Below are 25,296 nucleotides of genomic sequence, written 5' to 3' on the forward strand. Positions count from 1 at the left end.
CATTTTTGTAAGTTTTTACATAGAACAGCTGTACTGTGGAGAGAAGATCCAGATACATTATTTCTCATAGTCAGAATGCCTCTGGGCACCATATGATCTTTCCCAAGACCCTCTCAGGTCTGGATTAAGGAGAGGAAGCAGACTGGAAAGACCTGCTTCCCAATGCACAAATATTGCATCTCTAGTACATTTATAATCCCCAGTGGAGTCTATTCTCTTATTACTAATGTGCTCACAGTATGTAGATTCAGGTCTTGCTCATGTATATGTTACAGTCAGGAATCAGAAAGGGAAGTTGTCAATCCTATATGCATCTTTTGAGAATGGTGCCGTAGGAGACTGTCTACATTCACTGGACTTATCTGCAGATGGGGGAAGAACTGTCAACATCCTCCAGTGGTTGCTGATAGCCTCCACACCTTGGGCATTCAGCATAACATACTGTATTTTTCTGTGTATTAGATGATGTTTTCTGACTCAAAAATTGTGTCAAAAAACTGGGGTCGTCCAATACACGGACAGTGGCATGGGGGGGGGGAGCGGCATGCCCGCCAGCCAGCCGGTTGGCAGCAGCGCAACTTCCTCCAATGCCGCAGTGAGCATCTAGGAAGTGTTTCCTGGCCGCAGCTGTGCAGGCAGGAGTAGCTGTGTGCTGCCAGCCAGCTAGTTGGTGGGAGCGCAGCTTCCCCCAGTGCCCCTGTGCACGGGAAACACTCCCTAGATTGTTTCCCGCACGCAGCGGCATCAGGGGAAGTTTCTCTCCCGTCAACCAGCTGGCGGGTGGGAGCACAACTTCCCCTGATGCCGCTGCACATGGGAAACAATCTAGGGAGTTTTTGCTGCCCGCAGCTGCATGGGGGGAGAAGCTCAACAACTTTGGGCTATCTCCCCTCATTTTCTTAAAATTGAGTCCCCCAAAATAGGGAGGAGTCTTATACATGGGGGCGTCTTATAGGCAGAAAAATACAGTAGATAAAATTTATTGGTTCTCTTCTTGGCAAAGAAGAGGCATAAATAACCGTGCACTGGAGTATGAGGATTTTCAAATAGTTGGGTCACTAAGCAATTGCCAAGTATGATACAATGGCTAAGAGGTTGCCTTGTGAAAATTCAGCCTGAACCCCTTAAGTCTTGTCTCTGCCATGAATCCAGTCAGTGGACTTAGGACGTCACTGTGTCTCAGCCTGCGTCTCCCCTTTCTTCTACAGTTTGCAGTATGGGTACAATAATAAGCTTTGTAAGGGTTAGTCAGCTGATGTAAGTAAGCGATATAAATATAAATGTTAAGAATATTGTGTTGTCTTTATAATTCTTCCCCTGGCATCAGTTCAGATCAGATGTATGGTGTTTTCAGTCCACAACCTGTTAGAAAAGTGCCCACTCCTTTCTTTGGGTGCAGGAGCTTGAGTGGCTTTTGGAGATAAACCGTCTGACGCACAGACTGCTGTGCAAGCACATGACCCTGGACAGTTTCGATGCCATGTTCCGAGAGGCCAATCACAATGTCTCGGCTCCTTATGGTCGTATCACCCTGCATGTCTTCTGGGAGCTGAACTTTGACTTTTTACCTAATTACTGCTACAATGGGTCTACTAACAGGTAAGAAGAAAATGTCAAATAGCTCAGTTGGTAGAGTGTGAGACTCTTAACCTCGGGGTCGTGGGTTCAAGCCCCACATTGGGCAAAAGTTTCCTGCATTGCAGGGGGCTGGACTAGACTCTTGTTGTCCCTTCCAACTCTACAGTTCTGTCATTCAAAGTGAGGTGCAGTTTGAAGGCTAGTTATAGGTTATGGGTGCATTTCAAGACTCATACTCTTCATCCTTCTTGACCCAAACCAAGGTGGGTTACACATAATCAATTTCGCAATAGAGTATTGAAACTAAAAACAATTATAGGCATTGCTCTTGAGTTGGTCAGGGTTTCGGCATAGTTATTTTTAGATCAGAAAAATGACATCTCATTAAGCTGTCAGGGTTGGATGGAAGGGGAAGGGTCACATAAAGCTGGTTAATGTGGGAATCTTAGAGGATACTGTAAATATTTGTGTACAGATGTGATGGGGTTGTATCCAAAGTTGTGGGAACAAAAAGCATACAGCTGATCTCTCTCTTCCCCCCTGCAGTCCCTGCAGGGGTCCTACTGGACCAAAATCCTTCCACTTGATATTGGTTAATTCCTCCCTCATATTGCAGCCCTTTTTTCGCATCGCCCAAGAGGGTTTTCAGAGGCTGGAGGAGGGAGGAGAGGAAGAGAAAGGTTGCTTGACTGAGCTCTGCCTTCTACACCATTGGATACAGCCCACAGAATTTATAATAGACACGGAGCTCCATTATATTACATTATAATGAGCTTATTGACTAAACTGCAGATACAAATATGTCGCATTGTTTGATATAGTTCTTTGAAGAAGCATTTATGATAAAATATATTTTCAATAACACTGAAATTCTAGTGATTGGTATTAACAGTTAGAAATGTTCATTTCACAAGTAAAATAAAAGGTTGTTTTCTTCACCGTACTTGGTAGGTGAATACAATAAAAATTGGAAAATATTGTTTCTAACTGAAAATATTAGTAAAACTGCCAGTTCATGTAGGAAAATAATTAGTTAACTTGGTGCATAAAGCAATAATGTAAGGAGGGAACCATAGTGCAATACACATCTTCTCTAAAACAAGCTTTGGACGCCATTTTCTTCCATTTTTTCACAAATACCAGATTTGTACGGACAGCAATTCCATTTACCCAAGAACCCCAGAGAGATAAACCAGCCAACGTCCAGCCATACTATCTTTATGGATCTAAGGTGAGTCAAGAAACATATTGGGTATTCAAAGTCCAGTTTGTAAGGAGTTTCATTTAAATGAATGATTTAATGAAAGACGCACCTTAATTCAGTTGGTGTCAGAGCATAGCAACTGCATTGCGGCTTTCTGTAACATTAGTGTATCTAAGGGTCAGTGAGACATTTTTCACAAATGATGTCCATTTGGCCAGTTTCCATGTGATTTGTGCCAGGAAATAGTGCAGGGGGCTGGTGCAGTCCTCACATCATTGCACAAACTGTCTGCATCAGTGCTCCATTACCGCATTGCCTTGCTTAAATGTTAATGTTACTAATCCTCCCATAATGTCCCTTTATCATTGGACAAATATCGCAATATCCAGCACCCCACCTGTTGTCTCAACTTCCTTTTTTCCTTATTATTGGCTTTTCCTTAAGAAAAATAAGCTTTGGAGAAGTCTATCCATTACCCTTTACACATGCACCTGGTTCAAGCATAATGATCCCAGTCCAATAAATTATGGCTTCCTTCTCATCACCCCACTTCTGCTCTGTTCTCAAGCACCCTGCATTTGCAGGTTTTTAAAACCATGGTTTCCCATGACATCAGACCTGGGAAACTGTTGTTTAAGAATTTCCCTCAAACGACAGTCACAATGCAGGATCAGATTCTTGACTCCTGTACATTTTTCTGTTCCAACCTGAGGTTCGTTTCATGGCTAAAAATGTTGCAATGTACATAGCAAGCAGTGTTAGGCCACATGCAAAGCCTTCCCCAACACTACAGTGAATGAAGAAGTCAATCAATGCAAATTCTGGAGCTCATTCTTTAATCAGAGCATCTGTAGAGCTTTGGACTGAGGCAAACATGGTAAGCATGTTTTTCACTAAAATAATTGAGTTAATGGCCATAATCCAAAGGTGTACACACAGAGAGAGAAGGATGCGGACATAGCAGGAAATTTGCTCATTGCTGTTACCATAGCAGTTCCAACTGTTGAAGACAGAAACTTCTTTCTAAAGTAGACAGTGCTGATATCTTTGCAGTGGGAATTGAAGAAGGCATTTACAACAAGCCCCCCAACTGTAGACATGTTCCTCAAGTTCCCCACCCTGGTGTGCTCTGATCTCTTCTTTGGATCATCACAATCTGTATTTTTAGGCTCGGGTTTTTAATCAGAGCTAATGACTCCATATATTTGCTTTATAGAAGGTTGAAATGAGATTATTTTTAAAAATAAAACACTATGGTACCATCTGTTTGCAGAGACGGCAAACTCACATTGATAGGAAATGTCATTGTCTGTGTTAGCCAAAATTTAAATCTGATCTACACATTACTCCAGCAACAGACCAGTTGAAACCATCTGAAAATAATGACTAATATGAAATGACACATTGTTCCTCTGCATCAAATGGAAGGTCTCCATGGTACTTCAGTAGTGATCTTCAGGCTATTCCACACAAGCATGGAGATTCTTCACACAATAAGCTTAAGAAGAGTCTGCTGGCACCTTCGTTGGATGCCTAGGAGTTCTAGAATTATCCATGCATAATTTCCATGCACTTGCATCATGTCACAGAAAGGAAGACTGGCTGGGACTGATGTGGAAGCACCTACACATATTAAACCTGCAGTATGGAGATGCTACCATCTTGGCTGCAATATGCAGCTGCCTCCACATGGGGGCCACAGCAGATAGATTGTTCCTCCACTAAGTTCCCATTCTGTAGAATGAAGAATTTTGTGTAGGCCAAACGCTTTTCCTACTCCACCACCAACAGAAGCTGATCCATTTTACCTGCTTCATGTAAAGATAGCACTTCATTTGCTTGGTATACAGTGGTACCTCGGGTTACATATGCTTCAGGTTACAGACTCCGCTAACCCAGAAATAGTACCTTGGGTTAAGAACTTTGCTTCAGGATGAGAACAGAAATCTCGTGGCGGCGGTGCGGCAGCAGCAGGAGGCCCCATTAGCTAAAGTGGTGCTTCAGGTTAAGAAGAGTTTCAGATTAAGAACGACTTAAGTACATAACCAGAGGTACCACTGTATTTTCATTATTTTTTTATTCATTCTAAGCAGCCCTTCATTGTGTAAGACAGGTGGAGAAACCTTTTTTAACACTGAGGACCACATTTCCATGGCAGCTCTCCTGTGGTCCACATGCCCAGTGGACCCCAGGTGATGGATCTAGGATGCAGTGCTGACTCCAGAGAAGTATATGGCCAGGTTTTCATTAGTTTCGGCTCTAGTATATCGAAGAGTAAAATTTACCCACCAAAGCAGATTGATGAGAGGGGCTGTCAAGCACAGCTATTTTCTTGAGATTTAGTTCCTGTTTTTCACCTGTCAGTAGAGAAATGCCTATGTGTCTTTTTCATAAATAAACTTGACATTCTGGAGTGATGGACTTACCGGTACTTGAACATTACGGGCTGCAGTAAAACATAGGTAAGGGCAGCAAATCAACCAACAGCCGTTTAGATGAATTGCAGGTGGTTGTTTTAGTCATTTTAAAGTTCAGTGTTTACAGTTGATGAACACTCTTGCCATGTGAAAATCAATACACCAAGAGTAATGTATCCGGTTCCGGGCATTACAATCTGAGAAGGACAAGCTGGAACATGTGCAGAGCAGGGCAACCAAGATGACCAAGGGTGTGGAAACCAAACCTTGTGGGAAGCCGTTGAAGGAATTGGGTATGTTTAGCCTGGAAAAGACGTGTCTGAGAGAAAATACGATAGCCATCTTCAAACATCTAAAGGGCTGTCACATGGAAGATTGAGCCAGCTTGTTTTCCCCTGTTCTGGGTGTTAAATTACAAGAAAGGACATTCTGATTAAACATCAGAAAGAACTTTCTGACAATAAGAGCTGTTCAAGAGTGGAAAGGCCTCCTTCAGTTTTTTAAGCAAACCATATATGCCTTAGTTGAGATTCTTGCATTGCAGGGGTTGGACTAGATGACTCCCCGGGTCCCAACTGTACAATTCTATCATTTGTATAAGTGGAAAGGAAGAGAGAGATGACTGGGATCAGGTTCAGAATTGCATGCTGTAGTCTTAGGGACTTCCTATGTTCAAATGTATCCACAGGAAAATATAAAGAAAACTAGGAAAGCACTAGGTATTTCTCATGCTAGGTTCTCTAAAGGATTGTTGAGCAAACTGACAAGCTTTTTAAAAAAATTAATCCTTTTTTCTGTGGATTACTGTTTGTCACTGTACTTGAAATTAAAATACCGTAGTAATGTTTGGATGACTCAGGTTCCTTTTTATTTTATAAGCAGGGCAATAGGAAACTGTTTGTCAGAGATGACAGTCAAGAGAAAATAGCCAGCCAGCCACCCACGTAAATTCACCTTTATAGCACCTTTTGCAGCAGAACCATTGTGGGTTAAAAAAATGGAATGTATTACTTTCCATCAAAACAGGAAATAATATGTACAAATATAGCACATGACTATTGTTTTCATGAGTTTGTTCACCCAAAAGATACTGGTAGCATAACATTAGTAATTCTGATTTAAGGAGTCTCTAGTTACCTAATGCAAGAAGAATGGATGGTATTCTCTGTTGTTTCCTAATTTAAGGACTCTGTCTGTCCTGGTAGCAATACAGGAAATTGCACTCTGCCTTTGCTATAAGGTGTGGAGCTGATGTCAAGTGTCTCCAGTGTGATTGTGAAACAGAGTAGGGATTTAAATATATATATAAGATACTTCTATACAGATGACTCCCTACTTACGTGGGGGTAACATTCTGGCCCCCTGTGCACATAAGTGAAATCACTTAAATTGGGGAGCACTCTTTAAACACTCTCTGTGCCCATCTCTCTTTAATCCACACTAAAAATACTGTATCCAAAAACATCCACAACTAGAATTGAAGCTCTGTGATTGGCAGTAGTTATTTTTTATTAACCATTCTTACAGTACAATCCTATGCATGTTTACTCAGAAGCACGTCTCACTGTTTAGGAATTATTATTATTATTAGGAATGTGTGCTTAGGATTCCAGCCTCAAAATCAGTGATACATAACTGCATTCAGAACTGCAAGTACTTTTGGGTTCCTTTTGTAAAAATGGCATCATATTTATTTTCCAGGAATATGAAGTAAGCACAAGTATCCATTAGCAACTGAATTAATTCCTTTCTGTTCCATTGCTTATTGCTACATATGAATTCAGGCAGGGACAAAGAGCTGCTAAAACTCCCACACAGAAGAACATGTTGATTCACTGCTGCTATATCCTTTTCTGTTCAGTAGCTGCAGTCTTCCTTTTTCAGTGTGTAAATCTGCTTTTGAATATGCATTAGCTGTTTAGCATCCACATGCTGTTCTTTTTGTATTTGTAATAGCTGCAACTGTTATGCTACTTAATACAGGGAGTAACTTAACTACACTTCTTGTACTCCTCTTTGTAATTATTTTTACACATTTTTAAAGAATTTACTTGTTTTAACACCACTGTCCCACGTAAAGTGATCCTTATGTGCATTTCTTGAACTATTTTTAAATTTTTATAAATATATTGTTTTACCGTCACTAGAAAGTTGTGCATAGGCTGTGATCAGGACCTCTGATCAACATCTTGAGGTGAAGGGTCAACTCACACAATCCTGCTCCTCGCTCACTCTGCATATTGATTGAACTTGTCTGAACAAGGCTATGATGAAAGTCTTGGGAAACAGGACTATAGCAAAGCACTCCTCACTATTGCTTATTCAGATTTCACTTGGACACTCCCATTAACACACCTGGTGTTCCAATCTTCCATAAATTGCTTAATGAAAATGAAGTAACATACAAAGCAAAGAGTCCTCAGTTTATATGTCATGACCCAATTTACCGTTGCTTGGCATCAGCCAATCATGTTAATTATATTTACTCCAGTATCCACATTAATTGCATTATCTCATTGATATCAAAATATAGTACCTTATTGATGCACAAGCTAATGATTTATAGGAGGCTGTAATCATGATGTTAGAATAATACAAGGAAAGCCAACAGAAGTCCAAAGGGTACTTGTTGGACATGTTAAACAGAAGTGAACATCCAGTGTCTTATTGTAGTAATGGTGTTGCAATCACAGTTTGTTCATATAACTTTCCTTATAAATGGAGATTGAACAATGCATGTCTCCTCACAAGTTAGACATGTGGAGTTCAGTGGACCTCACTTCTTGGAAAGTGTGTACAGGAGTGCAGCCTAAGAAAAATGTGTCCAGAGTTGGCAAAGAAACACAGATAACAACAGGGAAAAGAACACTGCATGAAAGGCACATTTGCTTTTGGACAGAGATTCCAGAGTTTTGAGCAGAGAATTCAAAATTCTCTGTCAGCCTACCACTAGATTCTGTTATATTATTAGCAAAATAGGAAAATGATTACTTAATGATCTGCAAGCTTCAAACTATTTGTATAGCTGTTCAATATATTTTGAAGATCCAGTAATGTTTTTGTTTTTGCCCACCCCCACAGCCACTCAACATTGCCTATAGCCACATCTATAGCTCCTACCGGAACTTTGTGGGTCCTCCTCATTTCAAGACAATCTGCCGGCTCCTTGGGTACCAAGGGATTGCTGTGGTGATGGAAGAATTGCTGAAGATCGTCAAGAGCCTGGTAATGGTGCAGTTGTGGATGAGGTTCAGGCCAGGAAGTCAAAACAACTCTGTATATTGAACAATACATTTTAAAAATAAAATGTATATTATTTTAGAATATAATTCCCATTACATTGAGATGCCTGTTTTGGGTTGGCAGAGTATCTCCACTGAAAATATTTTGTTCTGGACTCTGATTACATTGTATTGGAGCAAAGACAATGAGAACAAAATTAAGCACCAGGAACTTGGGAAATGAAAGATGTTTCTGGACCTGTATCTGCAGTGCACATTTATATCAGTCTCTGATCTCCCCAGACCTCACTTTGCAATTAGAAACATAGGAAGCTGCCTTATACTGAGTCAGACCAATATTCCCTCCAGTTCAGTATTTTCTGAGATGACTGGCAGCAGCTGTCCAGGATTTCAGACATGGTCCTCTCCCATCCCTAGATGCTGTACCACTGAACTAGATGCTCTACCACTGAGCCACAACCATTCCCCAGGGTCCCCTGAAGCTTTGTTTAGAACCTTTAAAAAAAGGAACACCATTGTTGTAAATCATTTTCATAACCGCATCTGTGGCCACTTTGTAAAACAGAATAAGCTTCCAAGTTTATGCTGATCTTCTAGAGCTGACTTTTGTGTTCCTCTGCTTCTTGTAGTTGCAAGGGACCATCCTTCAGTATGTGAAAACCTTGATAGAGGTGATGCCAAAGATCTGCCGCCTGCCAAGGCATGAGTATGGATCTCCAGGTTGGTACTTGGAATGCTTCATGAGATGGATATCAATGTCAGTTCTTCCCTATGTGCATCTTTATTTATTTGTGAAATTTGTATTAATGCACTTTCACCATTCTGCTCAGGATGGCTTATGTGCGGTTATCCTGCTCTAAAATAAGTTATGCCAAGAGATAGTTTCTTGCCTAAGGCCACCTTCATAACAATAGAGGTTTGAACCTCGATGACCTTGGCATAGGTCCAGTGTTCAGTCCATTACACCACACTGCCTTTTCCTGTGGTTTCAGTTTGTTGATGTCGATGTGGAGAAGTCTCCTAAAAGACTAAAGATTATGGAGAGTCCATGCTGACATCCCACCAGGAGCAGATAGCCAGGTTATCATTCAAGAAAGCTGTTCTGTCCACCTACCCCAAGAGATTTCAGGTGGGGATGGAGTTGTATTTGGCCTGGACGGTGGTGGAACACCAGCATCAGCATGTCAGCACATGTTATGTCAATGCTGACCTAGTCTGAATTGATGGGGCTATATAAGTTTGCTCCACCCCTGCCCTGTTTGCTATTCTCAGCTCCTGCCAGCTTGCCCTTGGGCCACAATGTAGGACTAGAAGGTTACTAAATTCCAAATAGGAATCCTCTAGTTTGCAGTGGTTTTGTTGTTTTGCCTACTGTGTACAGGGCCTTAGAGAAAGTAATATTTCCTAACATCTTGAGCTCACAAGAAACAGAGGCATCTGGAGTATCTTTCTTTTTCCCCTACTTTTTTCCAGGTATGATTGGCTGTCAGTAGCGTCCTTCCACAGCATTGCTCTTCAGGTGTGGAGCAGCCTGAGCCATAGACTTCTAAGAAGGTTGAAATGAAAGGAGAGTGTATGAGGCAGGTGCTCAGGACCACAGCTACTTCCAAAGGCAACACCAACTTGCTCTTCGCAGTTGGTACCCTTCTTTCCTATCATATCGATCCCTAGTTAATTTCTTCCTTTCTCTTCTGCTTCTTACCAGGAATCCTGGAGTTTTTCCATCACCAGCTGAAGGACATAATTGAGTATGCAGAGCTCAAGACTGATGTGTTCCAGAGTCTGAGAGAAGTGGGTAATGCCATTCTTTTCTGCCTTCTCATAGAGCAGGCCTTGGTGAGTTAAAATGAATTCTTTCAAAAATTGGCAGGGTTTTAAATAGATAAATTAACCAACCAACCAGATGAGCTCACCCAGTTCAGTTAATATGTTGATGCAGCTGTGATTTAATTAATGAGGGTGGCACCGTGTGTGTGTGTGTGTGTGTGTGTGTGTGTGTGTGTTAAATGGTTTGGCATCGGTTGTAAAGCCATTTTAATGAGAATAGACTTGAGGAGATAGCTGGTGGAAATCAGAATGTACAAACCGTGGCATGTGGGAATTAAATTAACATGAAAGTGGTGGGGATTGTGGAGTGGTTTCAGGAACAGAAAGGCTCTGTGCTTTTAACTGGTTTGGAAGAACAGATCATCATGAGGCTTCGTTGTGGATTTAGTGTGTTACATACACATGGCATGGAGCTATAGGGATAAAGGGGGGTTTGGGGACTCTCATTTGCATGGCATTTTTATGTGGTATGGGTATGTACCCTGCTCGGAGTTAATCCAAACAGTCTATGTATCCCTTCGACTTCATCCTTTGCCGGTCCCTTGCCTGTTCTTATAGACCCCATTTCAGGATTGCTAGTAATAGTGATATCTGTACAGGTTGCATACTTTGCATGACATTGCTGTTTGAATTTGCAAACACAGTGCCTGAATTCTTAAGGTACCTCCACTGTACTGCTTCCTGCACACCTGGTATAGCACCAGCACCAAACCATGAGTGCGGATAGTTGCTTTCTGGATATCCCTTAGTGCCCAGACCAATCCTTTTGGTGCATTCCATCTTCTCTTAAGAGGAAGAATGTGTCTTCTTGGGATGCTTGACTGTATCATAGCTCTCTTGAACGGCATTTTCTCCCATTGTGGCTATGTTGGTCCTTCCGATCTGTATAATGTTAACGTGCGCTTGAATGTGCACAACAGCCTCCCCCACCCCCTTACTGGATACTTATTCACTGAGTTGCTTCTCATAGTAGAGACACATCATTAGTGTATTAGGGAGCCAATACTATTTTGATATAGGAGCAAAATGCCAATAGCAGCATGGAGGTAAGCGCATCAGGATCATAGTCCAAGGACAAGTATTCTGGGAAAGGATGATCAGCAGAAATTATATGTGTTGTATGTGAATAAACCTATCCACTCTTTCTCTCATTTCTAAGTTCATCAGTGAAGATTTGGATAATGTAAAATGAATCATTCCTTTGTACTTTCTGATGGCCATAAAGGCACACATAACTCAATCCAATACAAATTTGGTTACTGTGTTCGATATGACTGATTTATTAATTTTTCCTCTACGAGTGTCTGTATATTTCCTGCTTGTGACTGAAGAGAGAACATTTCGACACAAGCTTACTTTTCTTAAATTTCACTGTTGTTGTTGTTATTGTTGTTGTTATTATTATGGATAAAAGTTCCAGAGTACTAGTGGTTTTGCCAATCATAGAGTGGTCTTTTCACAAAGACCTTCTGAATTCATGATTTCCTGAACATCATAATGCCACTTAATTTCTTGTATGATTAATAAAAAAGAAAGAAACCCATTTCCTTTTCCAAGGACAAACTAATCTATCAATTTACTAATCTATTAACTTGTTCTTGGGATGTGCCACAGAGCACAGATAATTAAACATAAGAGATGTGGACTGACGGACGCCTTCTTCATTGCCCGCTATGGAAGGAGAATTCCTTCTGCCATAGTCAGCAATGAAGGCCTCCCCTCTGTTTTCGAGATGAGATTGGACATTTAGAATGGGGTTTCTTGAAAAGTAGGAAGCAGTCACATACCATGAGACAGTTAACTATTTATTAAGTATTGCAATGGAAGTTGAAACCCATCTTCTAGGATGTTCATTGTGCTATTTTTGGTAAGCAGCCAAGGCTTTAGATGAGGGAACTGTGCACGTATTTTTGACACTACAAGGCATGGCTGGTGATTGGAGAATTGATCACAGCAAGCTGAATGTGTCCTCACACAGAGATATATTGGCACCTCCCCCTTTTGCAGCATCTTGCCTCTTTGCATGCAGCCTGCAGCCATCATGGTTTACTTTGTCGCTGTGCCGCCCTGTAGACTCATGCAGAATTTGCTGCCAACCATTACTCAAGTCTCCTCCGGCATTATTGCTTCCCAGGTCTTGCCTCTCTGTATGTCTGCACTTTGGATTACCTTTGAATATCTGTATGTGTTTTCAAGTTGCTTCTCATTCTTCTGTGGTTCCCTCTTGGTCTCTTCCAGCCTAGTCCAAAAGCATAGCTACTTGGAAGTAAGTCCCTCCTAAGGTCTCTTGGGTCTTACTACCAAAAGAGCGTGCTGAGGATTGAAATTTTGATACTATTTATTTCTCTCTCCTCATTAACATTTGTAGGTCTTAACTATCTGCTTGCATCAACAGTAAATGCCTTTTGTAGAGCATCATAAAACCAAGCATACATATGACATTATGTAAGGTTTCTCATTCATCAACATAGGCCTTACAGCCACAGAGCTACAGAGTCCCTCCCAAGAGATAGTGTTTTCTAAACCTAGAGACGGTTGCAATGATTAATTACAGTGATTTTTTTTGCAGTCTGCAATTTACATGTACTACACTGGCTTCTAAGTGTGTTTCTAAATGTGGTGCCAAACAGACATTTGCATTCCCTTTGTTGCACATGTTCCTTGGAATGAACCACCAGACAGTCTTTTTTTGTGTGTGTGAGTCTTAGAGCAGTTTTTCCAAACTGCTTTCAGTGGCAAGGTATTGGATGTGTCTGCAGCAGCTGCCCTCCCCCAAAGGCCCCAGAACACACCAGGGGAAGCTGTTTCACTTTTCATACCAGGTAGTGTCCCTGTCTAGGATTCTTGCTCTGGGCTTTGTACTGGGAAAGTCTGTACCTCGTTAAAATTCTCTGCAATGCTGGGTCCAGATGCATGAGTGACTGTCTTTAAGCTTGCCATTTTAAGCCCCAAGCTGAGGTGTTAGCTGGAGTCACACAGTATCAGGTAACAGGTCCAGAATGCCAGTCCCAACTAACGAAAGCAGGGTCAGCCTCAGGGCAAACTAGACTTAAAAATCTATGAACAGGATGTTCTGCTTTTTTTTTTTTTTAATTAAAAGCCAACTTGAGAGTTGTGTGTAATTTGGATTAGCGCAATGCGTAACCTGGTAGTTATATATTTTCCTCTGGGCGGTAATTAGCAGGGGGGTTGGGGGGAAGGGAATTTTAATCAAGAAAACAGTGTGGTGGAAGAGTTAATACCCTTTGCCCAGTGCCACAAGCACCATCCAAGTGGCACTACCATCACTACCTCCACCCCTCTGGTGGCTTTTATGTATTGAAAACTGGGATATCTGTGATATTTTCCAGTGCCATTTCTAGTTTGACCCTGAGGTTTTGAGGACCTAGGCTAATTCCCTGTAGGAGTTACTAAGGGGAGCAGATGTAAATGCACTAGAGCTTAATATTGCCATGATGTCTACTAGTAGGGCCTGGGTTTGTCAGAAGACCCACTACTAACTTATTCTGAGTTTCATAAAATGTAAAGGGGTATTTTACTGTAGTGCTGTATGGAGATGTCCTGCTCTGAGTGTTAGGTGGCTCAGTTTACACACTGCAAGGCCTGAGCTGTCCTTCTGAAGTTCTGCAATTGCTAAGTCGTCATCCTCTTCAGAGAGGTCTTTGGAGGACCAGGCAGAGGGCCTTCTTGGTAGTGGCACCCGCCCTGTGGAACGCCCTCCCATCAGATGTCAAGGAAATAAACAACTATCTGACTTTTAGAAGACATCTGAAGGCAGTCCTGTTTAGGGAAGTGTTTAATGTCTAATGTTTTGCAAATTTTTATGGATTGTAAGCTGCCCAGAGTGGCTGGGGAAATCCAGTAGGATGGGCGGGGTATAAATGATAATAAAAAATAGTATTATTATTATTATTATTATTATTTCACATTAGACCTGTTAGAAACATGATACATGAGAATTCCTGGACAGAAGGCTAGGAGGCATTAATTGAAGGATTAGGAGTTGAGTTATTAAGTTACAATACCGGCTTTGCATAGGTTTATTATTATTATTATTATTATTATTATTATTATTATTATTACTGCTTATATACTGTGACAAGTTACATCTAAGTGGTTTAGGTTTACAAGTGGAGACCATGTGTAAATGTTTGTAACCACACAAGGTATACCTTGGTGCAGACAGTCACATAAAGTAGAATGAGGTTGAGCAGCACTTATCTGGAATCCTGGCAGAGTGTCGCACTGTTCAGCCACAGGGTTTGGACCATTATCCATCCTTGCCTTAGATCCTATTACTAGATGAGTTAAAGAACCAGAGCAAAGCTCCAGATTTTACCATAGTTTTTAAAAAATAAAATAAAAATCTTGTATTGGTTTGCACAAACTTAATATGGATTCAAAAGGCATTCTCTTCCAGTTCTGTCACCCATGAGATTGGGCTTTATTTGAATAAGCCCTCTTGAGGCACACAGATCAGTATGGCCACCCCAAGTCTTTCAGACAGCTGAACAACTAGTCCCACGGGGAATTTTTAACACCTTTTATCTTTCTTCCTCCTGCCTCAGTCCCAGGAAGAAGTGTGTGATTTGCTGCATGCTGCTCCCTTCCAAAATATTTTGCCCAGGGTCTACATCAAAGGTAAGGAGTGGAGAGGTGGTCAGATGTCAGTCATTATTCCCATAGATGTGTTAAACCTATAGAGCTGCAGAGACATAGCTGGCAATGGATAAGTTTCAACGAAACTTGCTTAGGCCCTTAGCACTAGTCAGCCATTCATCGAACTGAATTTAGTAGTTGCCCTGCTGAGCAGTCCTCAAGAAAGGTAACTTTTCAAAACCCTTATCGGCAAAAGCAAGATGTTTGCTTTCAAAACTAGATCCTTTTACAAGTGTGCTGGTGTTGCGGCTGTAAATCGCAGAGTCCCTTCTTCGCGATGCACTACCCTGCTTTTGTTCCGTCACACTGGTCCCAGAATTGGATAATGGTTGGGAGGTGACTCTGAAATGCTGGAATTTTTGTTCCCGTTTTGCTTTCTCATTTCACTGTTTGCTGCTCGCTTAACAGAAGGAGAACGCTTGGAGGTACGCATGAAGCGTCTCGAAGCCAAATATGCCCCACTTCACCTGGTTCCCTTAATAGAGAGGCTGGGAACACCGCAGGTAAGGATGACATTGAAACCCACACGGGGTAACTAAAAATTTCACATTACCCCCCCCCCCCAATTCCCAGATTATCTCTGAGCTACAAGAAGTCTTTCTGGATACTGACTTCGTTTCAGTTCTACACGGTATAGTTTGTCCATAGATATTTCACTGTTACCAAGCAAAATTAAATTATCTTTAGTGAGGATCAGTGCACTGTGTGTGTTTCATGATGGCCCCTGCTATCGCTCAGAAGCTAACTGAGGCAAAGATTAAAAAAAGAATCAGTTTGTTCCTGATTGCCACGATCCTGTTATTGGGCTATTCCAAATGGATTTTGAGTCAAAATACGGGTTCACATGAACAACCGCTCCTGTTTCAAATCTGCTGCCGCATGATCACAAATATGACCACAATTAAAACCATCTCTCTTATTTCTGTAAAACCCAGCACTGTGGCATTGCAGTGACAAATCTTCTATGCCCTGACACCTGGCTTATATCATATTACAGCACTTCCCACATGAATTGTGATCAACTTGCCAGCTTCGCTGCCTCCAACATAATATGTCTAAGATACTTAAGAGTGTGTACTCCTCTTCATTGGCCATTTGGGGTAGTATCCAGCTAACTCGTTCCATCAGTGCAAGGTTTTCCATTTGCACAACGGAAGTTCTCCCCCGGTGAAGCCCCACCTATTCTGGGGCTTTCTCCAACTCTGAAGGACCTTTGAGGAGGGCACAGGGTGATGAGGGGGAAGTTTTGTTGAGCAAGTGGAAATCCTTGTATTGGCAGAACAAGTTAGTCAGATACCACCCTTGGTCTGAAAGTCACTCTGCACATTATGTGGCAGGAAAACTTACACTTGCCACCTAGAGTACTCTCAACAGAGAGCTGCAACCAGTCCTGGATCTCTGAAGAGGGTACATCTGTCATGCATGTTTCCACATACAGTTAATTTTATGAGATGTATACCTAAAAATGAACACAGGAAGTGGCTCTGAATGATTGTCAGATCTAGAGGCAATAAGGAATTACTTCCAAGCAGATTGGCCTGGGAGATTTTCTTTCTTCTACAACAGGCGTTGTGAACCTGTGACCCTTCAGAGGTTGTTGAATGGTTGTCTTTCCCCAACCATTGACCATATTGGCTGAGGCTGAAGGGATTTGGAGTTCAGCAACCTCTGGAAGGCCAAATATTTCTTATCCCTTCTCTGCAGCCTGTGGCTTGGCTCACTTGCATGAGTCATCTGAAGCTATTTGCTCTACAGCGCACCTGCTCTCTGCTTGTGGTCTGGATTTTGAATGGGTGGTTTGGCTCGCAGCAGGTGACTGAAATAGGTGGAGCTTTCTTGCCTTTACAACCAGCAGAATGGGGGCATTTTATTCAAAGAAAAAAATCATAAGGATGGTTATGTGTCTGCGGTTGTGTGCCTTTGTGTATGTAATGCTTAGTTAACTGTCTGTATAACTTTCCACTCAAATTTCCGAGTCTGTTAGCTTGTCCTATTATTTTCTACATCAATTTTCTTCATAGGGGAGATAAAACAATACAGTAACAAGCCAGGAAAATTTGAGCACTCTTGGTGATCCCATTGATTCAGTAAAAGAAATTTAAAGTGTACTCCTATGCAATCAGTCCCACTGAGTTGAGTAGAACTTACCCTCAGGTATTCAGTATAGGGCTGCAGCCTTAAGCATATACAATGTATGACTGTGATCAGTGACAGGCAAGAGTGCTTAACTTATGGTCAAACTGAATGTGATGTAAGAGAGATGTGATCAGGATCTCCCTGGGGAACCCTTTTTCCAGTATCGGAAGCAGCTTGCCAGGCGGGGCAAAGCCACTATGCTAACTTCCTAGCATGTGAGTCTGAGTCAGTGGTGCTTTCCCGCAGGGAGAGGTGGCAAGAGGCTGACAATACCAACCTCCTTGCCGCGCCATCTCCCTCCTGGCAGCTGCGAGTTCCTTGCCAGTGCTGAATGGGTTTCCATGGCCTCCCACCCAGGCACTTCTCCATATCCACAGACCATTTAACTGGGAATCCCTATAATAATTTTCTGGTCCTAATGTACACCATTGTCTTTTTGAATGCTGCCGCCAGTGATTATTTAATTGAGGACAAGGCTATCAATATTAATGGCTAATAGTTGTGATGGCTGTATGTAGTCACTGGGGAACAACAGCAGGTTGGGGCTCTTGGCCTTGTGTCCTGCTTGGAAACTTTACTGAGACATCTGGTTGGTCACTGTGGGAAACGGGATGCTGAACTAGATAGACCCCTGCTTGGATCCAGCAGTGTTCATCTTACATCATCCAAAGACCCATCTCTGTGTTCTGTTTCCTTAATCAAAGGAATTAGGCTGACAACCAAGGCAGTAGATTCAAAAACATGTATAAGCAGTTAGAGAGCTTTGGATGCGCAGTTAACCATCCATTACATACATAAAATAGTAGGACATAGGAATTCAACATTACAGTCTTCCAACTGTCCCATCAGCGCAAGTGTTTCAGCTTGCCCAGGAGAACAATCTCCTCTCTCTTCCCTGCACATGATGTTCTGGGGGTTCTTCAGTCCTCCCAGAGCCAGTTTAGGAGGACATGGAGGAGGAGAGGGGTTAATGTCCCATTGCGCCAGCAGGACTCATCACACCAGTTCCTGCGAGTGCAGCTGCTTTGTTGAATGTGGCTCTCTTTGTTGAATTTGTCCTCCTAAGTAGCTTATTCATTTACTTCTTACTAGATTTATTTGAGACTTTCAAACACCTAAACATAGCATTTCTTCAAACCCTGATTTCAGGAGGGCTGTAAATATTCCCTGTGCCCATGTAGAAAGAACAAGGAAAAGGGAAGTTATATTTTGCAAGTCTTTCAATTTACGTTGTCCCAGTAATCCTAATTCTGTTTCGAAGAAGTGCATTCCGCAACCCTCAACACACATTTAATGTAACATTTGATGCTGGCAGATCACTCTTGTGTAATTCATTCTCTCTCTCTCTCTCTCTCTCTCTCTCTTTCTCCAAAGAGAGCATGGGTTGAAAGACTGTGCAGATTGGACTTCCACATGGAGCACTTGCCTCAGACGTTATGTGCATTCACAGCTCCTACTCCTTTGTCATGGGAGGGATATTGTTGGGCTGGATGTGCACATAAACAACCCAGGGCAAGAGGCACACAAATCCCGTCAACTTCTTCATAGGCACAGGAGCCACAGACCTGCTTCCTTTATATCCATTTACACCTGATTAATAGGAGGAGTTAGTTGCTGTGAGACGACTGTCCAAACCTGGGGTGGGCGAACTTCCCATTCAGTTGATGAAAGTAGGTTAGTTGGCCTGTTTTAAGAGCTGTATTCCACCAGTGCTTCCCATGATAGGGCAGAAGTTAGTATGAAGGGCAGAAATGGATCTCTCAACATTCAGGCATGTACACAATGGGGAGCCGCATGCATCTTTGCATTTTATTCTGGGAAATGTCAGAGGAACATCAACAGTACTTGGCTCCAATATACATGAGAATGGTAACAGAGCTTGGCCCATATAAGGTTCCTCCACCCAATTTTTTTGCCCTCTCCCCTTCATCCTCCCATACCAAAGCTTTAAGTAAGGCTTTCTGGGGGAAGGAGCGGGTGAGAAAGTCACATTCCACCAACTTCCTTCCCCTGGTTCTTCTTCGGATCCAAGCCTCTATCTGAAAAGGTTCTGTACAGTAATTTGACTTTCCTCTCTTCACACTTGCTTTCTGTTGAGTATTAATTACTTCTCCAGCAGAATGTCCTTGTAGCTGTGTCTTAGATAACACTGGTGGAACTCCTAATCTTAGTATTTACCAACTGAAAAATAGATGGTGAGTTGAGATAGTATCAGGTCTGGAAAACTTTCTGGGAACGTTGGGAGTCTGTTGGTACTCTGCAGCCAGGTAGGAGAGCCTGTGACCCTCCTGTTGGTGTATTTTTACTTTAATGAAGAATTCTAGCTGCATCTGAACACCACTGTTCACCACTGTTACAAACAACAGCTGCTCAACCCATTCAGCAGCAATGGGATTTACCCTTGGGGGGGTTATGTACGATTCCCACTTAAGAATCCTTGATATGCAAGAAATAAGAAACATATGGAGTTAACATTTCCAGGCCTATAAATGCCTTACTGTACGTCACTTGTCTTACTCCTGGATAGGACAGTCTAGTCATAATTTTCTCTGTCTTCCAGTTTTTTTCAGTGAAGATACAAAAAGAAAAGGGGTGAATGTGTTTTTTTTAAAAAATGGACCAGTTTACTTAAAGTCAGCCATGCCAAGAATCCAGAATTGAAACAATTCCATGTTACATACCAAAAATTCAGATATAGCTCACCACCACTAGGGAATGATGGATGGGTCTTTAATGGGATTGTTGACATTCTGGTCATAAAGTTGTGTGAAGCTGGAGCAACATGACAAATGGCTTGTGCCAAAATGGTGCTGCAACATCCCCTTCAAAGCGAATAGGTCAAATCCATCCTGCTGTGCTTTTGGTTGGTTGCAACTACATTATCAGCAGTTACTGCTATATACCACCTACATAGGGTTGAGATGACATAACTGTATGATGGCTGAAGTGCCTTTAGCTGTTCCCCGTGCTGCCACATCTCATCCTGCCATCCTGCCTCCCATTTCTGTGCTGCATATTTGTATTCTACTCATCTTACTGTTCTACATCAAGCAAAAGCTTACAACTTAGGAGTGCAATTCTCCAGGCAGTGGTCCTGTGTGACCCTCCTTCATTTCAGTCTGCAAATACACTGCCCTGTTTCTATTGTAAAATGTGGAGGGGGTCCCCTCTAGCAGTGAGTGTTGAGATTATTAACAAATGGGAGAAAACCTATTTACCCATTTATCTTATTTTTAACCAGCCGTCAATTTCTAGTCAATATAACTAAAATACATACAAAAAAATGATTGGAACCCATGTTCCTTTTTAGTATCTGTCTGAATTTAAAATATTCTTAGAGGATGGCATCCCTGATTATCAAAGCTAAACTTGCACATTCAATTGTATATTTTAAGACATCCTAAAGAGCATATATCAAATAACTAGTGTGGGTGTGCATATTTTGATTAATATTTCACAATAACCTGCTGTTATTAACAACAGTCTAACGAACAGGCATGTAAAAGACATGATCATAATATAACGTACACTAGAAACTCTGCAGTAACAAAGCGCCTTTGCATAGCAGTACTTTGCTGCCAGGCATTAAGTATGCAGAAACAATAAAATGTGCAGGAAATCTTGAAGATACGGTAATAATAATTTAAAAAAAAGAAACACTTGTTAGAGAAGCAAATTTCAGCTTCTCTTTTCCACCACACTCTTGGTTATCCTCAAAGTAATGAATATTTGGATAAAGGAAGGATACTTTTGACAACTCACTCCTAATCTAAATAACAAAAGTACCTCAATGATCTTAAGCACAAATTAAGGGCAAAGGAAACTCCTACAAGAAATATTATTTCCAAGTGCAAAACACAGGAAGGAAAAGGTCAACGTGATGAGCATTCGTGTGGAAAGTGACATTTTACACCTTCTTTTATTCTTGGGCTTCTCTTCCTCCTCAGCAAATAGCCATAGCCCGTGAAGGAGACTTGCTGACCAAGGAGAGGTTGTGCTGTGGCCTGTCCATGTTTGAGGTTATCCTGACTCGCATTCGGAGCTACCTCCAGGACCCCATCTGGCGCGGGCCTCCCCCTACCAATGGCGTCATGCATGTTGACGAGTGCGTTGAGTTCCACCGGCTCTGGAGTGCCATGCAGTTTGTGTACTGCATTCCCGTGGGGACAAATGAATTCACTGCTGAGTGAGTAGGCCTGCACTGGGTTGCATTGAGTTCTAATGATCATGTATTAGAGGATCTTTCCCCACAGCCAGGAAAGCTATAGCAAATCTGCAAATACCTCCTTACTTGAGGTTTGCTTCTACATGCAGGAATGTGGGCCGCTTTACTAATGACTGGACACTGTATCTCTGATGCCAGGAATGGGGATTCTCTAGTGATAGTCAAGTGAGTTATCTTTTGAATGACTCTGACCTATTTGGCCTAAGACAAAACACTGGCTTTCGTTATACTGGCTTCTGAGTTGATTTGCTCATGAACTGATACTTGATGTTCTCTTAACATAGAATCAAGCAACCAGGAATTCTCAGGACAAGCAACTCAATAACGCCATGCCAGCCAGTCATTCTCGATAAGTAATTTCTTCTATGTCCCATTTCCCTCCAGGCAATGTTTTGGAGATGGGCTGAACTGGGCTGGCTGCTCAGTCATAGTCCTCCTGGGACAGCAGCGTCGCTTTGATCTCTTTGACTTCTGTTACCACCTGTTAAAAGTGCAGAGGCAGGATGGGAAAGACGAAATCATAAAGAATGTGGTAAGTCTGCGGGTGAACACTGAGCTGAATGTCAGGTTGCTTGACTATTTAGCTTAATATTGTCTACTCCAGTGGTTCCCAATTAGGGGTCCAGGGACCCCTGGGGGTCTGTGGAATGCACCCAGGGAGTCCACGGCCCTTACCCTTGCCTCTCCTCCCCAACTAATTTTTTGTCATTTTTGCATGGGAAATATCACAAATTTTATGGTCTGTTTTTTAGTATATCTAAAATCCTTTGCTTATTAGGGGCTACCCCACATTTTGATCAAAAAAATTGCTTTGCAGAGGTAACTACAATAGAGTTATCAAAATTTTCAAAAGTAGTGCGGGGGGGGGGTCCATGGCTTGGCTTTTGAAAAATAGGAGGTCCTCAGTAATTAGTTAATTGGGAACCACTGGTCTACTCCAACTGGCATTGGCTGACTGTGGTCTGAGACAGAGATATTTCACATCACCTGCTACCTAGAGTGGAATACAAGAAGCTGCCCGTAGACCCGCAGGTTATAGGGTGGTTGTTGTTTAGTCATGTCTGACGCTTCGTGACCCCATGGACCAGGCACTTCTGTCTTCCACTGCCTCCTGCAGTTTGGTCAGACTCATGTCGTCCCCTTCTCCTTGTGCCCTCCATCTTTCCCAACATCAGGGTCTTTTCCAGGGAGTCTTCTCTTCTCATGAGGTGGCCAAAGTATTGGAGCCTCAGCTTCAGGATCTGTCCTTCCAGTGAGCACTCAGGGCTGATTTCCTTCAGAATGGATAGATTTGATATACATGGTGGTATAGAAATTCAATTGATGATGATGATGATGATGATGATGATGATGATGATGATAAGCACCTCTGGGCTGGGGAACCTTTCTCGCTTTGGGGGCCAGATCTTTATCTGGATCTGCCTCATGGCCCAAATTTGTCAGGCAGGCAGGGCCATCCACCTGTCAGTCAAGTGATGTCATTATGTTGCTAATAGATGCGTAGGAAATAAGAGGTGTTATTGGCATTTTGGCTCTGCAAAAAGCTAGGAAGGAATTGTGTCAGCTATTAGTTTCTCTAGATGTCTTCACTCCAGCCTTTCAGCATTAGCTGTAGAAGCAGAGGTCTGAAAGCTTCATTGCTCTTTGCTTTGCCTGTCTTTTCATTTCTTCTCTAGCCTCTTAAAAAAATGGCTGACCGGATCAGGAAGTACCAGATTCTGAACAATGAGATTTTTGCCATCCTGAACAAGTACATGAAGTCAGTGGAAACAGACAGTTCTACAGTCGAGCATGTGCGCTGCTTCCAGCCCCCCATCCACCAGTCCTTGGCCACCACCTGTTAAATAGTCCGTGCTGGAAATGAAATGTGAGCATTTGTGTCTCTACATCTGAAGTCAGTGAGGAAGGAGCGACTGGATCTCAGAGGCCTGGAAGGGAAAACCCTGAGAACATAGATCTGTCAACAGTGCAGACTTGGATGGACCCAGTATACAAAGAAGCATTTTCCTAGAAGGCCTGTTTTGAATGCATGTTCTTCTGTAGTATCTTTCTGGTTGGTTTTACCCATAGCTTTGAAAATGTGGTGAGATGGAGCAAAATGTGGTTTTTTCTCCTGTGGTATCGTCAGCTTTTGTGATGACCAAGAACAACCCAATCAAGCACAAAACTTTATGGCCCTTAAAAGAGTTGTTTTTTTGGGGTGCTGTTACAGTTGAAGCAGTCATCGCTTCAGTGTGTTGCAAGTCTTCCGCTTGATGCACCATGCGACTGAAAAGCCTTCCTGCTTGATGGGAAACAACAGTTTAAATGTTTAAAACATTCAGAAATGCTAAGTTGTTCCTGCAATAGATGATAAAGAGCTGTGTGATTTACGCAAGCAAAAAAAAAATCAGGTTCTTTTAGAGATGGAATATTGACTATCATTCTCCACCTAGAATTAGAGGATTTTTCGTCATTGCCTTGTTGTCCTCTGCCCTTCTAAAATTGTTTCAGGTGCAATCTTGTGCACAATTAGCTGGAAACAAGCCACATGTATAGGACAGTGCTATTAACCTTTCTAAGTTTACTTAAGCAGTGGAGCATTGACAAAAGAGTCTTCTCATATTTTGAATTGATTATAACTGCTATGGTGGCCCTGTATAATACCTTCCCCCTAACCAAGTACTGTTGGCAGTAGTTTTACCTGAGCATCTAGAATTTTACACAGCCAGGAGAAGAGGCACTGATTGTCATGACCCAGACTCTTGGTAAAGTTGCCGGGTCAAGGAACTAGTACGTTCTTTGAGAAATGTGATTGATGCATTCTTTGGGATATAGTCAATAGAATAATGAGATCAATACACTTCCCCATTCTGGGAAAATATATGACATTTCGTAATCGGTTCAGACTTAGGTATTCAAACTTTGGAAACAATGCTAAAAAATAGATTCGGCATGACTTCAGGGCGTTTAGAAACAGAAGGCTGCAGCTTATATATCATTAATATGTATGGTTCCAAAGGCATGCAGAATTTCAACAAAAGTTAAAAATTGCCCTGTCATAACACTGTAGAACAAAGAGGTAAACATAGGAATTTCTGTATGAACGATTCACAGAATTGGAGATCCAGGCGGGACTCAAAAGGTCATGCTTCTGCAGTTCCCTACACCAAAGGAAACCTCCTGTCACCAGTGTACCCTAGAGCTCAGATGAGAGTGTACTACCTGTAGGAGGTAGAAACAAGAAAGGGATGTGTATGGGAGGAGAAAGCCTGGAGAGAAAATACCAGAGACAATGCAAAGAAGCCATGCGACAATGCTACAGAGAAGTCTCTCCAAACTAATGAGAAAGTTTAGAACAAGTCTGCTGAGACAGGTACCAAAGTTTAGGGCTGTATAATAGCGTGAAATGAAAATAAAGTTCTATAAGATATTGAGAGAAGAATTAGTTTCTGCTAGGCTATCATAAGGCACTTGAGTTATTTACCATGCAAGTTTCCTGTCCCCCAGTTGCCTACCGTGACTATTTAAGGGTTTCAGAATTGCAACCCTTAAATATTTAGATACTTTAGATTGAATTTCCTACAAGGAAAAGGCAGCATTTTATCTCCCTCCTGATTTGCTCTACAGATTTCAGAATAAAGCATTAAGGAAATATTTAAAATGCAGTCTCTTAGACAAAGGGCACACAGTGCACCAGAAAGTTCTCCTATACAAGCCACAAAACAATGAAAGGGAGAAGTGCAGGACCATAACCATGTTCACTTCACTGGGGCTTGCTCAGGAAAACATCCTGGTAGATTGTTGAAGGGATGTATATGTTGGTGTGTTGCCCTAATTTTTACCCTGTCAGGCTCCATCACTGTCAGGGCAGATGTCAGAACATCCAGCATTTATCCCAGACTCCAGACATTTAGTTCTTTAGTCTAACTTTCGCCAAGAGAAATCGCCACTTTAAAAAAAAGTGTTGGTTTTTTAAAAAAACAACCAGGTGTTTTAGGTCTGTGTTTTTCCTCCTTTGTCTCACCA

At 42.0% G+C, this 25,296-nt stretch overlaps 1 protein-coding gene across 4 annotated transcripts in view; it reads left to right on the top strand.

Annotated features, from left to right (window-relative positions):
* The window catches only part of CYFIP2 (cytoplasmic FMR1 interacting protein 2), a 60,603-nt gene extending 36,357 nt beyond the window's left edge, over positions 1 to 24,246 (top strand). For 3 of the 4 annotated variants that reach the window (XM_081851503.1, XM_081851501.1, XM_081851502.1), the window contains exons 22-31: positions 1,400 to 1,599; positions 2,722 to 2,809; positions 8,281 to 8,424; positions 9,071 to 9,161; positions 10,147 to 10,277; positions 14,837 to 14,909; positions 15,336 to 15,430; positions 21,011 to 21,249; positions 21,673 to 21,820; positions 22,965 to 24,246. In XM_081851503.1, coding sequence (XP_081707629.1) covers positions 1,400 to 1,599; positions 2,722 to 2,809; positions 8,281 to 8,424; positions 9,071 to 9,161; positions 10,147 to 10,277; positions 14,837 to 14,909; positions 15,336 to 15,430; positions 21,011 to 21,249; positions 21,673 to 21,820; positions 22,965 to 23,132 — 1,377 coding nt within the window. In that variant the 3' untranslated portion in view covers positions 23,133 to 24,246. The remainder of the gene's footprint in view (positions 1 to 1,399; positions 1,600 to 2,721; positions 2,810 to 8,280; positions 8,425 to 9,070; positions 9,162 to 10,146; positions 10,278 to 14,836; positions 14,910 to 15,335; positions 15,431 to 21,010; positions 21,250 to 21,672; positions 21,821 to 22,964) is intronic. The other variant, XM_081851504.1, reaches the window with a different exon arrangement.
* The last annotated feature ends 1,050 nt before the right edge of the window (positions 24,247 to 25,296 follow it).

Source organism: Podarcis erhardii, assembly GCF_964252035.2.
Source record: "Podarcis erhardii genome assembly, chromosome: 2".
Taxonomy (NCBI): Eukaryota; Metazoa; Chordata; class Lepidosauria; order Squamata; family Lacertidae; genus Podarcis; species Podarcis erhardii.